This window comes from Mya arenaria, chromosome 1 (genome assembly GCF_026914265.1).
Source record: "Mya arenaria isolate MELC-2E11 chromosome 1, ASM2691426v1".
NCBI classification, from domain to species: Eukaryota; Metazoa; Mollusca; class Bivalvia; order Myida; family Myidae; genus Mya; species Mya arenaria.
This window is the reverse complement of record NC_069122.1, coordinates 23,124,941-23,137,097: the sequence shown is the minus strand read 5'-3', so window position 1 is coordinate 23,137,097 and position 12,157 is coordinate 23,124,941. Positions and strand designations below refer to the sequence as shown.

General features: G+C 36.5%; 1 protein-coding gene and 1 long non-coding RNA gene across 2 annotated transcripts in view; one reads left to right on the top strand and one right to left on the bottom strand.

Moving 5' to 3' along the window:
• The window catches only part of LOC128229675 (BMP and activin membrane-bound inhibitor homolog), a 34,509-nt gene extending 29,687 nt beyond the window's left edge, over nucleotides 1-4,822 (bottom strand). The window contains exon 1 of the mRNA XM_052941460.1: nucleotides 4,094-4,822. Within this exon, the coding sequence (XP_052797420.1) occupies nucleotides 4,094-4,157 (64 nt within the window). The 5' untranslated portion in view covers nucleotides 4,158-4,822. The remainder of the gene's footprint in view (nucleotides 1-4,093) is intronic.
• A 44-nt stretch (nucleotides 4,823-4,866) lies between these two features.
• Nucleotides 4,867-12,157, top strand: part of LOC128229681 (uncharacterized) — a 44,473-nt gene continuing 37,182 nt past the window's right edge. The window contains exon 1 of the long non-coding RNA XR_008260118.1: nucleotides 4,867-4,945. This is a non-coding gene — a long non-coding RNA (uncharacterized LOC128229681). The remainder of the gene's footprint in view (nucleotides 4,946-12,157) is intronic.

Here is a 12,157-nt window from a genome sequence, read left to right as displayed (position 1 = left end):
ATTGCCTACAGAGGCGTTACGTTTGAGTACCAGAATTAGCAGTTACCAGGTTTATTAAAAAGTTTTTGAATTACAATGAATCAAATAAATATGGTTGTAACACTGTGGGTTTTATGGTTACAGATATTTTCCAATATTTACGCAATTTAAAGCAAATCATTCACAATAGTGCCGACATCTGTTTCAGGTTTATTACCTTTAATAACGAGTTGAAAATTCTCCCATAAATGCTAACTGTCTCGATTTAATGAACCATTTTCGATAAACAAAAGGCTTAGTTCTGCAATGAAAATATTGAACACTTTGCTCATATGAATGACAAATTTATAATAACAATGAATTTAAAATTGTAAACTCAAGCCATGAACATAAAACAATTTATAACGTTTCATGACATGATTGTTCGCATAACACTGTTGCTATATACAGTGACAACCTTAGTGGCTAAGTTTTCTCCTTCAAAAATTCACGCTGAGATTCAAGTATCTACCATGTACACATGCTGAAAATGCCTTCATTACATCAAATCTTAAATAGAATGTTTTATTAACTTCAATACATGTTATTCATGTAAAAGGTTTACATCATTTATGTCTCAAAAATTGTTATCAAGGTGGTCAATATTTCACTTCCTGTTTTCATTCATTTGACTGGATACTGTATTAAAACTTTCATCGCGGTCTACCTCAACAATTCTTTACAATAAAACTCACAACAACTTCTTATTCCAGAAAAATACAGATACAAGTGTGCGTTCATTAGTTCTTCGTCTATACAAAATCCTGTCATTCTTCTGAAGGCTTAAGCATTACAAACATAGTTTTGAGAAGAAACCAGCCAAAATAGTGTGAACAGTAGAATAGCCCGCACGTTTCATTATATTTTCTAGAGCATAAAGTCATTATATTTAAATGTATATTAATAAATAATAGCATTATATGGTCGCATAAACATATAAAGATTTATTATGAATGTATATACATGTATATCCATCAATCCGTGGCCAATAGGTCAATACTGACATTTTATTAGACATTTTATATGGAGCAAGCAGTATGCCGAGAAAAAATCCTGAAGAAAAAAGTCGATGTTGTCTTTTCCATATTTACATTGCTTATCTTATCAGGCGATTTAGCTCTGGTTGCAGCTGCCAGACTGCTTTATTAAGTATTTGCTCCGTTACAATCTACTTAAACCATACTTTATATTTGCTGGTATTATAGTTGCATTGTTATTTTATAGGTAATTATATACAGAACTTCAGAGACAGGTCTCAAGCTTGCGTGTTATTAATACAAATATAGCTATCCTACAAATTGCATTATAGTATGCCCAATATGAACACTAGTACTACATGTTCTAGTGTAAATTCACTGGTACTACAGTTTTTAGTGTAAATTCACAGGTAGTAAAGTTTCTACAGTCACTAGTACTACAGTTTCTCTATTCACTAGAACTACAGTTTCTACAGTCACTAGTACTACAGTTTCTACAGTTACTTACAAGTACTCCAGTTTCTACAGTCATTAGTACTACAGTTTCTACAGTTACCTACAAGTACTCCAGTTTCTACAGTCATTAGTACTACAGTTTCTACAGTCACTAGTACTCCAGTTTCTACAGTCATTAGTACTACAGTTTCTACAGTCACTAGTACTACAGTTTCTACAGTCACTAGTACTACAGTTTCTACAGTCATTAGTACTACAGTTTCTACAGTCACTAATACTACAGTTTCTACAGTCACTAGTACTACATTTTCTACAGTCACTAGTACTACAGTTACTTACAAATACTACAGTTTCTACAGTAACTAGTACTACAGTTTCTACAGTCACTAGTACTACAGTTTCTACAGTTAATAGTACTACAGTTTCTACAGTCACTAGTATTGCTGTTTCGACATTCACTAGTACTTCATCGATTTACCGCTTATTTACATACCCACCTAGTCCTTTGTATAGACTCTACTTGACGTTCATATTGTATAACGCGCAAGGAGTAATGATGTCATTGTTTACTTCTATATTGCGCTCCGATTGGATTAGCGCGACGTCATTTAACCAATGATATACGACGTTACAAATATCAGCTCATGTTTTATACAAACGTATGTTGTCGATAACATTTTTTAAGAAAAAATATTCAATTTTAAAACAATACTGCTAAAAATAAACGTTATGAAAATTATTTAAAATGTACCAATCAAGTATTGTACCAATAAGTACTGATCGCATTTTTTCTTGCGTTTATGCTGTAAAAACGCAGTAGTGCAAGCGAGTAACGCGCAAGGCGCTGAATGGAATTTGCTCGAGTGCCCTACTGCGTTCATACAGCACAAACGCAAGAAAAATAATTCCTCTATATAACTACAGTTAATACGACCACTAGTAATACAGTTTGTATGATCACTAGTTATACAATTGCTACAACCACTAGTTATACAATTGCTACAACCACTAGTTATACAATTGCTACAACCACTAGTTATACAATTGCTACAACCACTAGTTATACAATTGCTACAACCACTAGTTATACAATTGCTACAACCACTAGTTATACAATTACTAAGTATTCAATATCTACGATTACTAGTTATAAAATTTCTACGACCCAAGTTACACAATTTCCACGATTACTAGTAATACAGTTCCTACAACCACCAGGATACAGTTTCATAATAATGGCTTGTGTTTGTTCACGGAACTTTAAAAATAACCAAATGCACCCGTTAGCTTTCTCTCTGCGTATTAATTAATAAGACAGGCGTTTTGTGACAAATACAAATTTAAAATGCGATTACATATGATGCAAAAAAACTGAGTAAAGATCTCTATTCATGGCTGTTTGTGCGTATACATTCAAAGCGCACGTTACTTAAATGTTTGTTGTTTGTTTTGTTATGAAAAACTAACAATTCTGACACGCACTATTTATCTGGTTAATGTTACCAGTTTTCAGAACAATGAAAATGTCGTTTCTCTTTCCACAGTTTGCCTTGCGTTTTAGGATTTTTTTCACATAATAATAAGAAGAAGAATAACGAAGCCACACACACAATTTATGTGAAATCTGAGGGATACTCTGTCTGTTAATATCATCAAGACAGGCAAACAAACATCGCCCTGTAATATGGAAGCACGGTGCCATCAAATACTATGTTGTGTTCGCCTTCTTGTAAAGATCTTATTTGTTCCGATAAAAGACATCTTAGTTTTCATTTTGTATTTAGCTGCATGTGAGAAATAAAAAAAAGCAAAACATAGTTGAGCAGAATTTCCCATCATCATCAACTATCATCATCCATCTTCTGACATGCGTTAATTGGTATATTTAGAAACAACGAGAGTATGGCAACATTCCACGGCAAGTCTTGTAGCTAATTTCTTCGCGTAGACGCAAGAAATTGCATTTGAAGATGAACTTTAATGTATAAATCTCCAAATTCACTATTAGCTTTATTACGTTTCGAGCTGTATGTTTGCAAACGAATACAAATACACAATGTAACCTCGTGTAAGACTGTTACTCACGTTGTTTGTTTACATCAATAACATGCGATTGAAAATCTTGAGCTCTTAACCTACATTAATGAAACGTAGTTTGCCAAATACAGCCCGTTTAAGATTGTACTATCACTCAGTGACGTGATAACACTAAGTGTGTAACAAAAAATGCACCTATATATACCATGACAAAGTGTTACAATAAGCTAGTCTGTCCTTATATAAAACTAGATAGACATACTCATAGATAGACATATAATTAATGATCCTCTCTAATGTTGACGAGCCAACAGCCATGTATATGAGGAAGGAATGTTCACTACGACGCTTATGTTCATATAATGTCAAGCCTTATTTAAGGCAGCCAAAACAGGTTGCCATGTTAGCCCTTAGATGGGTTTTAAAACTGCAATTATGAGGAAATATTAATTTTATAGTTTTTCTTTTTTGATCCTAAACTTTTTATAAGATTCCAGTTTAGGATATACTCCAATACAGATGACGGCACATATGAGCGTTTGAGGAAGGGACATGCACAATAATACATAGTTATTATTATTGTTATACAGAAAAGTTTAACTTACCTTTGACGATGGGGAAACTGAGAATCCAGAGGAAAACCATGTCCAAGACCAGCCTGATATCCATGTTCAGAGTGGCTTCTGTCCAAATCCGTTTGAATCTTGAAGGTATTAAAACATAACTAATGTTCACAGCATCCGTCACGCTTTGATTTCAGTCAACAGTAATTAGTACAATCGCTCCATCATCATAAATTAGAAATATAATTTTGTAATACTTCAATCCAGCAAATGAGCTGATATTGATAGTTATTATTAATTTATTTAGCAATCCATGTGTGAGCGAATATCTAACTAGATCGGAGTCTTTTCATTTTCTCATCAAAAAAGTATATACATTTGTATGACAATCATTTATTTTCCATTAAAAGCCCACAGTTCATTATAGGCTAGAGTAGCCATAAAGTCTGTGTATAAAATCCAATCTCTATTCTTATTAAGTATGGCAGTTGTACAGTCGGATCGTAACTCTGACTATAATATTCAGTTTCACAATTTATCCGCTTTTCTATTGTTACGTTATATGTATATATATATGCAGTCAAATGTCTTTTTGACTTATTAGAAAAATGCCATTTATTTATTTATACAGCAATAAATCCGGCTATTTTATGTCTCTGGCGCTAAAATCACTTTGAACCAGAATGTTTAAATTATGTTTAATGTAGCAGAGAAATATTGAGTAATTTACTTTACAGTCAGTGATCGGTTGATGAAACAAAGACAATATGATGAATCAAGTTCAGCCAGTAGTAGAAATAACATTGGTACGGTACGCGGTAGCTCGCTTGATTATCCGGCGGAGGTTTTAAGATGGAAGATAAGCGAACATGAGCCTACGATTGGCCCACTCAGGTTAAGTACTCTGATTTGGTTTTCTTCTTTCGTCTTTAGTTTTAGAAAGATACTATCTTGAGCTATTTGAAAGAAAAAAAACAAACACTTAAAATGCAGAAAAGCGTTACAAACACACTTCTTGGTAAACAAATTATATTCGAAAAAAATATATAATTAAAATAGTACATTTACGATATTATAAATAAGCATATCCAAGCTATAGTCGTCCTTATTGTAAATTTTAAAATAAAAGGAATGTATGATGTAAATCGATGTGGAATACGGTTAATTATGAATTACATCGATTAATTAAAAACTTGCACAACATTAAGATATCCTTTATAATAACAGCCAGGGTATGTACATGACAGCAAATGTATACGGTATAACAGTTTCTGTGAGCAAATTTCAAAGTAAACTTACACCATTCAATTTTAACAGCTTGCTCATAAATTTAATTCGAAGCATAAACGACGTTCGGGATGTTTTAAATTATCTCGAATATTAGTTTTACTACCCATGGGTTATAACTTTATGATTTAAGAGGGCTACGATCTATACACGGCGCCTTTGATAACTCCGGATAACAAATTTTACAATATACATAAAGCAGAAACACCTTGCAAATGTTCAATTATGGACAATATTTCATGAGTCAGGGAATAGAAAGTTCAAGAAATTATTTTGCAACTTGTTATCAACATAAGAACTGAAACAAAGGTCTGATAAAGTCTACTCACTGCCAGTTTTTTTTATCATATTCATATTTAAATATGACTTAACTGTAAAGCTAAAAATTAGCCGTGCCAAGTGAAGATATGAACACAGAGTCACTTCAGATGAAGTGACCATCACTGGAGTCATGAAAGTAACCATCACTAGAGTCATGTAAGTTACCATCACTGGAGTCATGTAAGTAACCATCACTGGAGTCATGTAGTTACCATCACTGGAGTTATGTAAGTAACCATCACTGGAGGCATGTAAGTAACCATCACTTGAGTCATGTAAGTTACCATCACTGGAGTCATGTAAGTAACCATCATTGGAGCCATGTAAGTTAACATCACTGGAGTCATGAAAGTTGCCATCACTGGAGTCATATAAGTAACCATCACTGGAGTCATGTAAGTAACCATCACTGGAGCCATGTAAGTTACCATCACTGAAGGCATGTAAGTAACCATCACTGGAGTCATGTAAGTTACAATCACTGGAGTCATGAAAGTAACTATCACTTGAGTCATGTAAGTTACCATCACTGGTGTCATGAAAGTTACCATCACTGGAGTCATGAAAGTTACCATTACTTGAGTCATGAAAATTACCATCACTAGAGCCATGTAAGATACCATCACAGGAGTCATGTAAGTTACCATCACTGGAGTCATGTAAGTGACCATCACTGGAGTCATGTAAGTTACAATCACTGGAGTCAGTTACCATCACTTGAGTCATGTAAGTAACAATCACTGGAGACATGTAAGTTACCATCACTGAAGTCATGTAAGTTACCATCACTTGAGTCATGTAAGTTACCATCACTGGAGTCATGTAAGTTACCATCACTGGAGTTATGAAAGTTACCATCACTTGAGTCATGAAAGTAACACTCACTGGAGTCATGAAAGTTACCTTCACTGGAGTCATGAAAGTTACCATTTACTGAGTTTTGAAAGTTACCATCACTTGAGTCATATACGTCACCATTTCTTGGGTTTTGAAAGTTACCATCACTGAAGGCATGTTAGTTACCATCACTAGAGTCATGTAAGTTACAATCACTGGAGTCATGAAAAGTACCATCACTGGAGTCATGTCAGTAACCATCACTGGAGTCATGTAAGTTACCATCACTGGAGTCATGAAAGTAACTATCACTTGAGTCATGTAAGTAATCATCACTGGAGTCATGTAAGTTACCATCACTGGCGGCATGTAAGTGACCATCACTGGAGGCATTTAAGTAACCATCAATGGAGTTATGTAAGTAACCATTACTGGAGTCATGTACGTAACCATCACTGGAGTCATGTAAGTTACTATCACTGGAGCCATGTTAGTTACTATCACTGGAGTCATGTAAGTTACCATCGTTGGAGTCATGTGAGTTATCAAAAACACTAGGGGCATGTAAGTTACCATCACTGTAGTCATGAAAAGTACCATCACTGGAGTCATGTAAGTTACCATCACTGGAGTCATGTAAGTTACCATCACTGGAGTCATGAAAGTAACTATCACTTGAGTCATGTAAGTAATCACCAGTGGAGTCATGTAAGTTACCATCACTGGCGGCATGTAAGTGACCATCACTGGAGGCATTTAAGTAACCATCAATGGAGTTATGTAAGTAACCATTACTGGAGTCATGTACGTAACCATCACTGGAGTCATGTAAGTTACTATCACTGGAGCCATGTTAGTTACTATCACTGGAGTCATGTAAGTTACAATCACTGGAGTCATGTAAGTTATCAAAAACACTAGGGGCATGTAAGTTACCATCACTGTAGTCATGTTAGTAACCCTCATTGGAGTCCTGTTAGTTTCAAACACTGGTGTCATGTAAGTTACCATCACTGGAGTCATGAAAGTAACTATCACTTGAGTCATGTAAGTTACCATAACTGGAGTTATGTAAGTTACCATCACTGGAGTCATGTAAGTTACCATCACTGGAGTCATGTAAGTTACCATCACTGGGGTCACAAAAGTAACTATCACTTGAGTCATGTAAGTTACCATCACTGGAGACATGAAAGTTACCATCACTGGAGTCATGTAAGTTACCATCACTGGAGTCATGTAAGTTACCATCACTGGAGTCATGTAAGTTACCATCACTGAAGTCATGTAAGTTACCATTACTAGGGTCATGAAAGTAATTATCACTTGAGTCATGAAAGTTACCATCAATGGAGTCATGTAAGTTACCATCACTGGAGTCATGAAAGTAAATATCACTTGAGTCATGTAAGTTACCATCATTGGAGTCATGAAAGTTACCATCACTGGAGTCATGTAAGTTACCATCACTGGAGTCATGTAAGTTACCATCACTGAAGGCATGTAAATAACAATCACTGGAGTCATGTTAGTTACCATCACTGAAGTCATGAAAGTTACCATCACTTGAGTCATGTAAGTAACAATAACTGGAGTCATGTCAGTAACCATTACTGGAATCATGTAAGTTTCTAGTTACCATCACTGGAGTCATGAAAGTTACCATCACTGGAGTCATGTAAGTTACCATCACTGGAGTCATGTAAGTTACCATCACTGAAGGCATGTAAGTAACCATCACTGGAGTCATGTAAGATACCATCACTTGAGTCATGTAAGTTACCATCACTTGAGTCATGTAAGTAACAATCACTGGAGTCATGTCAGTAACCATCACTGGAATCATGTAAGTTTCTATCACTGAAGTCATGTAAGTTACCATCACTGCAGTCATGTAAGTTACCATCACTGGAGACATGTATGATACAATCACTGAAGTCATGAAAGTTACCAACACTGGAGTCATGTAAGTTACCATCACTGGAGACATGAAAGTTACCATCAATGGAGTCATGTAAGTTACCATCACTGGAGTCATGTAAGTTGCAATCACTAGAGCCATATAAGTTACCATCACTTGAGTCATGAAAGTAACCATCACTTGAGTCATGTAAGTTACCATCACTGGAGTCATGTAAGTTACAATCACTGGAGTCATGAAAGTAACCCTCACTGGAGTCATGTAAGTTACAATCACTGGAGTCATGAAAGAAACCATCACTTGAGTCATGTAAGTTACCATCACTAGAGTCATGTAAGTTACCATCACTGGAGTCATGTAAGTTACCATCACTGGAGTCATGTAAGTAACTATCACTGGAGCCATGTAAGTTACCATCACTGGAGTCATGAAAGTTACCATCAATGGAGTCATGAAAGTAACCATCACTGGAGTCATGAAAGTTACCATCACTGGAGTCATGTAAGTAACCATCACTGGAGTCATGTAAGTATCCATCACTGGAGCCATGTAAGTTACTATCTCTGGAGCCATGTAAGTTACAATCACTTGAGTCATGTAAGTTACCATCACTGGAGTCATGTAAGTAACAATCACTGGAATCATGTAAGTTTCTATCACTGAAGTCATGTAAGTTACCATCACTGCAGTCATGTTAGTAACCCTCATTGGAGTCATGTTAGTTACAAACACTAGAGTCATGTAAGTTACCATCACTGGAGCCATGTAAATTACCATCACTGAAGTCATGTAAGTTACCATCACTGGAGTCATGTAACTTGCCAACACTTGAGCCATGTAAGTTACCATCACTGGAGTCATGTACGAGTAAGTTGCCATCACTGGAGGCATGTAACTTGCCATAACTGGAGGCATGTTTGTTGCCATCACTGGAGTCATGTAAGTAAACATCAGTGGGGGCATGTTTAGTTGCCATCACTGGAAGCATGTCAGTTACCATCACTGGCAGCATGTAAGTGACCATCACTGGAATCATGTAAGTTTCTAGTTACCATCGCTGGAGTCATGAAAGTTACCATCACTGGAGTCATGTAAGTTACCATCACTGGAGTCATGTAACTTACCATCACTGAAGGCATGTAAGTAACCATCACTGGAGTCATGTAAGTTACCATCACTTGAGTCATGAAAGTTACCATCACTTGAGTCATGTAAGTAACAATCACTGGAGTCATGTCAGTAACCATCACTGGGATCATGTAAGTTTCTATCACTGAAGTCATGTAAGTTACCATCACTGCAGTCATGTAAGTTACCATCACTGGAGACATGTATGATACAATCACTGAAGTCATGAAAGTTACCAACACTGGAGTCATGTAAGTTACCATCACTGGAGCAATGTAAGTTACCATCACTGAAGTCATGTAAGTTACAATCACTGGAGTCATGTAAGTTGCCATCACTAGAGCCATATAAGTTACCATCACTTGAGTCATAAAAGTAACCATCACTGGAGTCATGTAAGTTACCATCACTGGAGTCATGTAAGTTACAATCACTGGAGTCATGAAAGTAACCCTCACTGGAGTCATGTAAGTTACAATCACTGGAGTCATGAAAGAAACCATCACTTGAGTCATGTAAGTTACCATCACTAGAGTCATGTAAGTTACCATCACTGGAGTCATGTAAGTTACCATCACTGGAGTCATGTAAGTTACCATCACTGGAGTCATGTAAGTTACCATCACTGGGGTCACAAAAATAACTATCACTTGAGTCATGTAAGTTACCATCACTGGAGACATGAAAGTTACCATCACTGGAGTCATGTTAGTAACCCTCATTGGAGTCATGTTAGTTTCAAACACTGGAGTCATGTAAGTTACCATCACTGGAGTCATGAAAGTAACTATCACTTGAGTCATGTAAGTTACCATAACAGGAGTTATGTAAGTGACCATCACTGGAGTCATGTAAGTTACCATCACTGGGGTCACAAAAGTAACTATCACTTGAGTCATGTAAGTTACCATCACTGGAGACATGAAAGTTACCATCAATGGAGTCATGTAAGTTACCATCACTGGAGTCATGTAAGTTACCATCACTGGAGTCATGTAAGTTACCATCACTGGAGTCATGTAAGTTACCATCACTAGGGTCATGAAAGTAATCATCACTGGAGTCATGAAAGATACAATCACTGGAGTCATGAAAGTAACCATCACTGGAGCCATGAAAGTAACCATCACTGGAGTCATGAAAGTTACCATCACTGGAGTCATGTAAGTTACCATCACTGGAGTCATGAAAGTAAATATCACTTGAGTCATGTAAGTTACCATCACTGGAGTCATGAAAGTTACCATCACTGGAGTCATGTAAGTTACCATCACTGGAGTCATGTAAGTTACCATCACTGAAGGCATGTAAGTAACCATCACTGGAGTCATGTTAGTTACCATCACTGAAGTCATGAAAGTTACCATCACTTGAGTCATGTAAGTAACAATCACTGGAGTCATGTCAGTAACCATCACTGGAGTCATGTAAGTTTCTAGTTACCATCACTGGAGTCATGTAAGTTACCATCACTGGAGTCATGTAAGTTACCATCACTGGAGTCATGTAAGTTACCATCACTGAAGGCATGTTAGTGACCATCACTGGAGTCATGTAAGTTACCATCACTTGAGTCATGAAAGTTACCATCACTTGAGTCATGTAAGTAACAATCACTGGAGTCATGTCAGTAACCATCACTGGAATCATGTAAGTTTCTATCACTGAAGTCATGTAAGTTACCATCACTGCAGTCATGTAAGTTACCATCACTGGAGTCATGTAAGTTACCATCACTGAAGGCATGTTAGTAACCATCACTGGAGTCATGTTAGTTACCATCACTGAAGTCATGAAAGTTACCATCACTTGAATCATGTAAGTAACAATCACTGGAGTCATGTCAGTAACCATCACTGGAATCATGTAAGTTTCTAGTTACCATCACTGGAGTCATGAAAGTTACCATCACTGGAGTCATGTAAGTTACCATCACTGGAGTCATGTAAGTTACCATCACTGGAGTCATGTAAGTTACCATCACTGGAGTCATGTAAGTTACCATCACTGGAGTCATGTAAGTTACCATCACTGAAGGCATGTAAGTAACCATCACTGGAGTCATGTTAGTTACCATCACTGAAGTCATGAAAGTTACCATCACTTGAGTCATGTAAGTATCAATCACTGGAGTCATGTCAGTAACCATCACTGGAATCATGTAAGTTTCTAGTTACCATCACTGGAGTCATGAAAGTTACCATCACTGGAGTCATGTAAGTTACCATCACTGGAGTCATGTAAGTTACCATCACTTGAGTCATGAAAGTTACCATCACTTGAGTCATGTAAGTAACAATCACTGGAGTCATGTCAGTAACCATCACTGGAATCATGTAAGTTTCTATCACTGAAGTCATGTAAGTTACCATCACTGCAGTCATGTAAGTTACCATCACTGGAGACATGTATGATACAATCACTGAAGTCATGAAAGTTACCAACACTGGAGTCATGTAAGTTACCATCACTGGAGCAATGTAAGTTACCATCACTGAAGTCATGTAATTTACCATCACTGGAGTCATGTAAGTTGCCATCACTAGAGCCATATAAGTTACCATCACTTGAGTCATGAAAGTAACCATCACTTGAGTCATGTAAGTTACCAT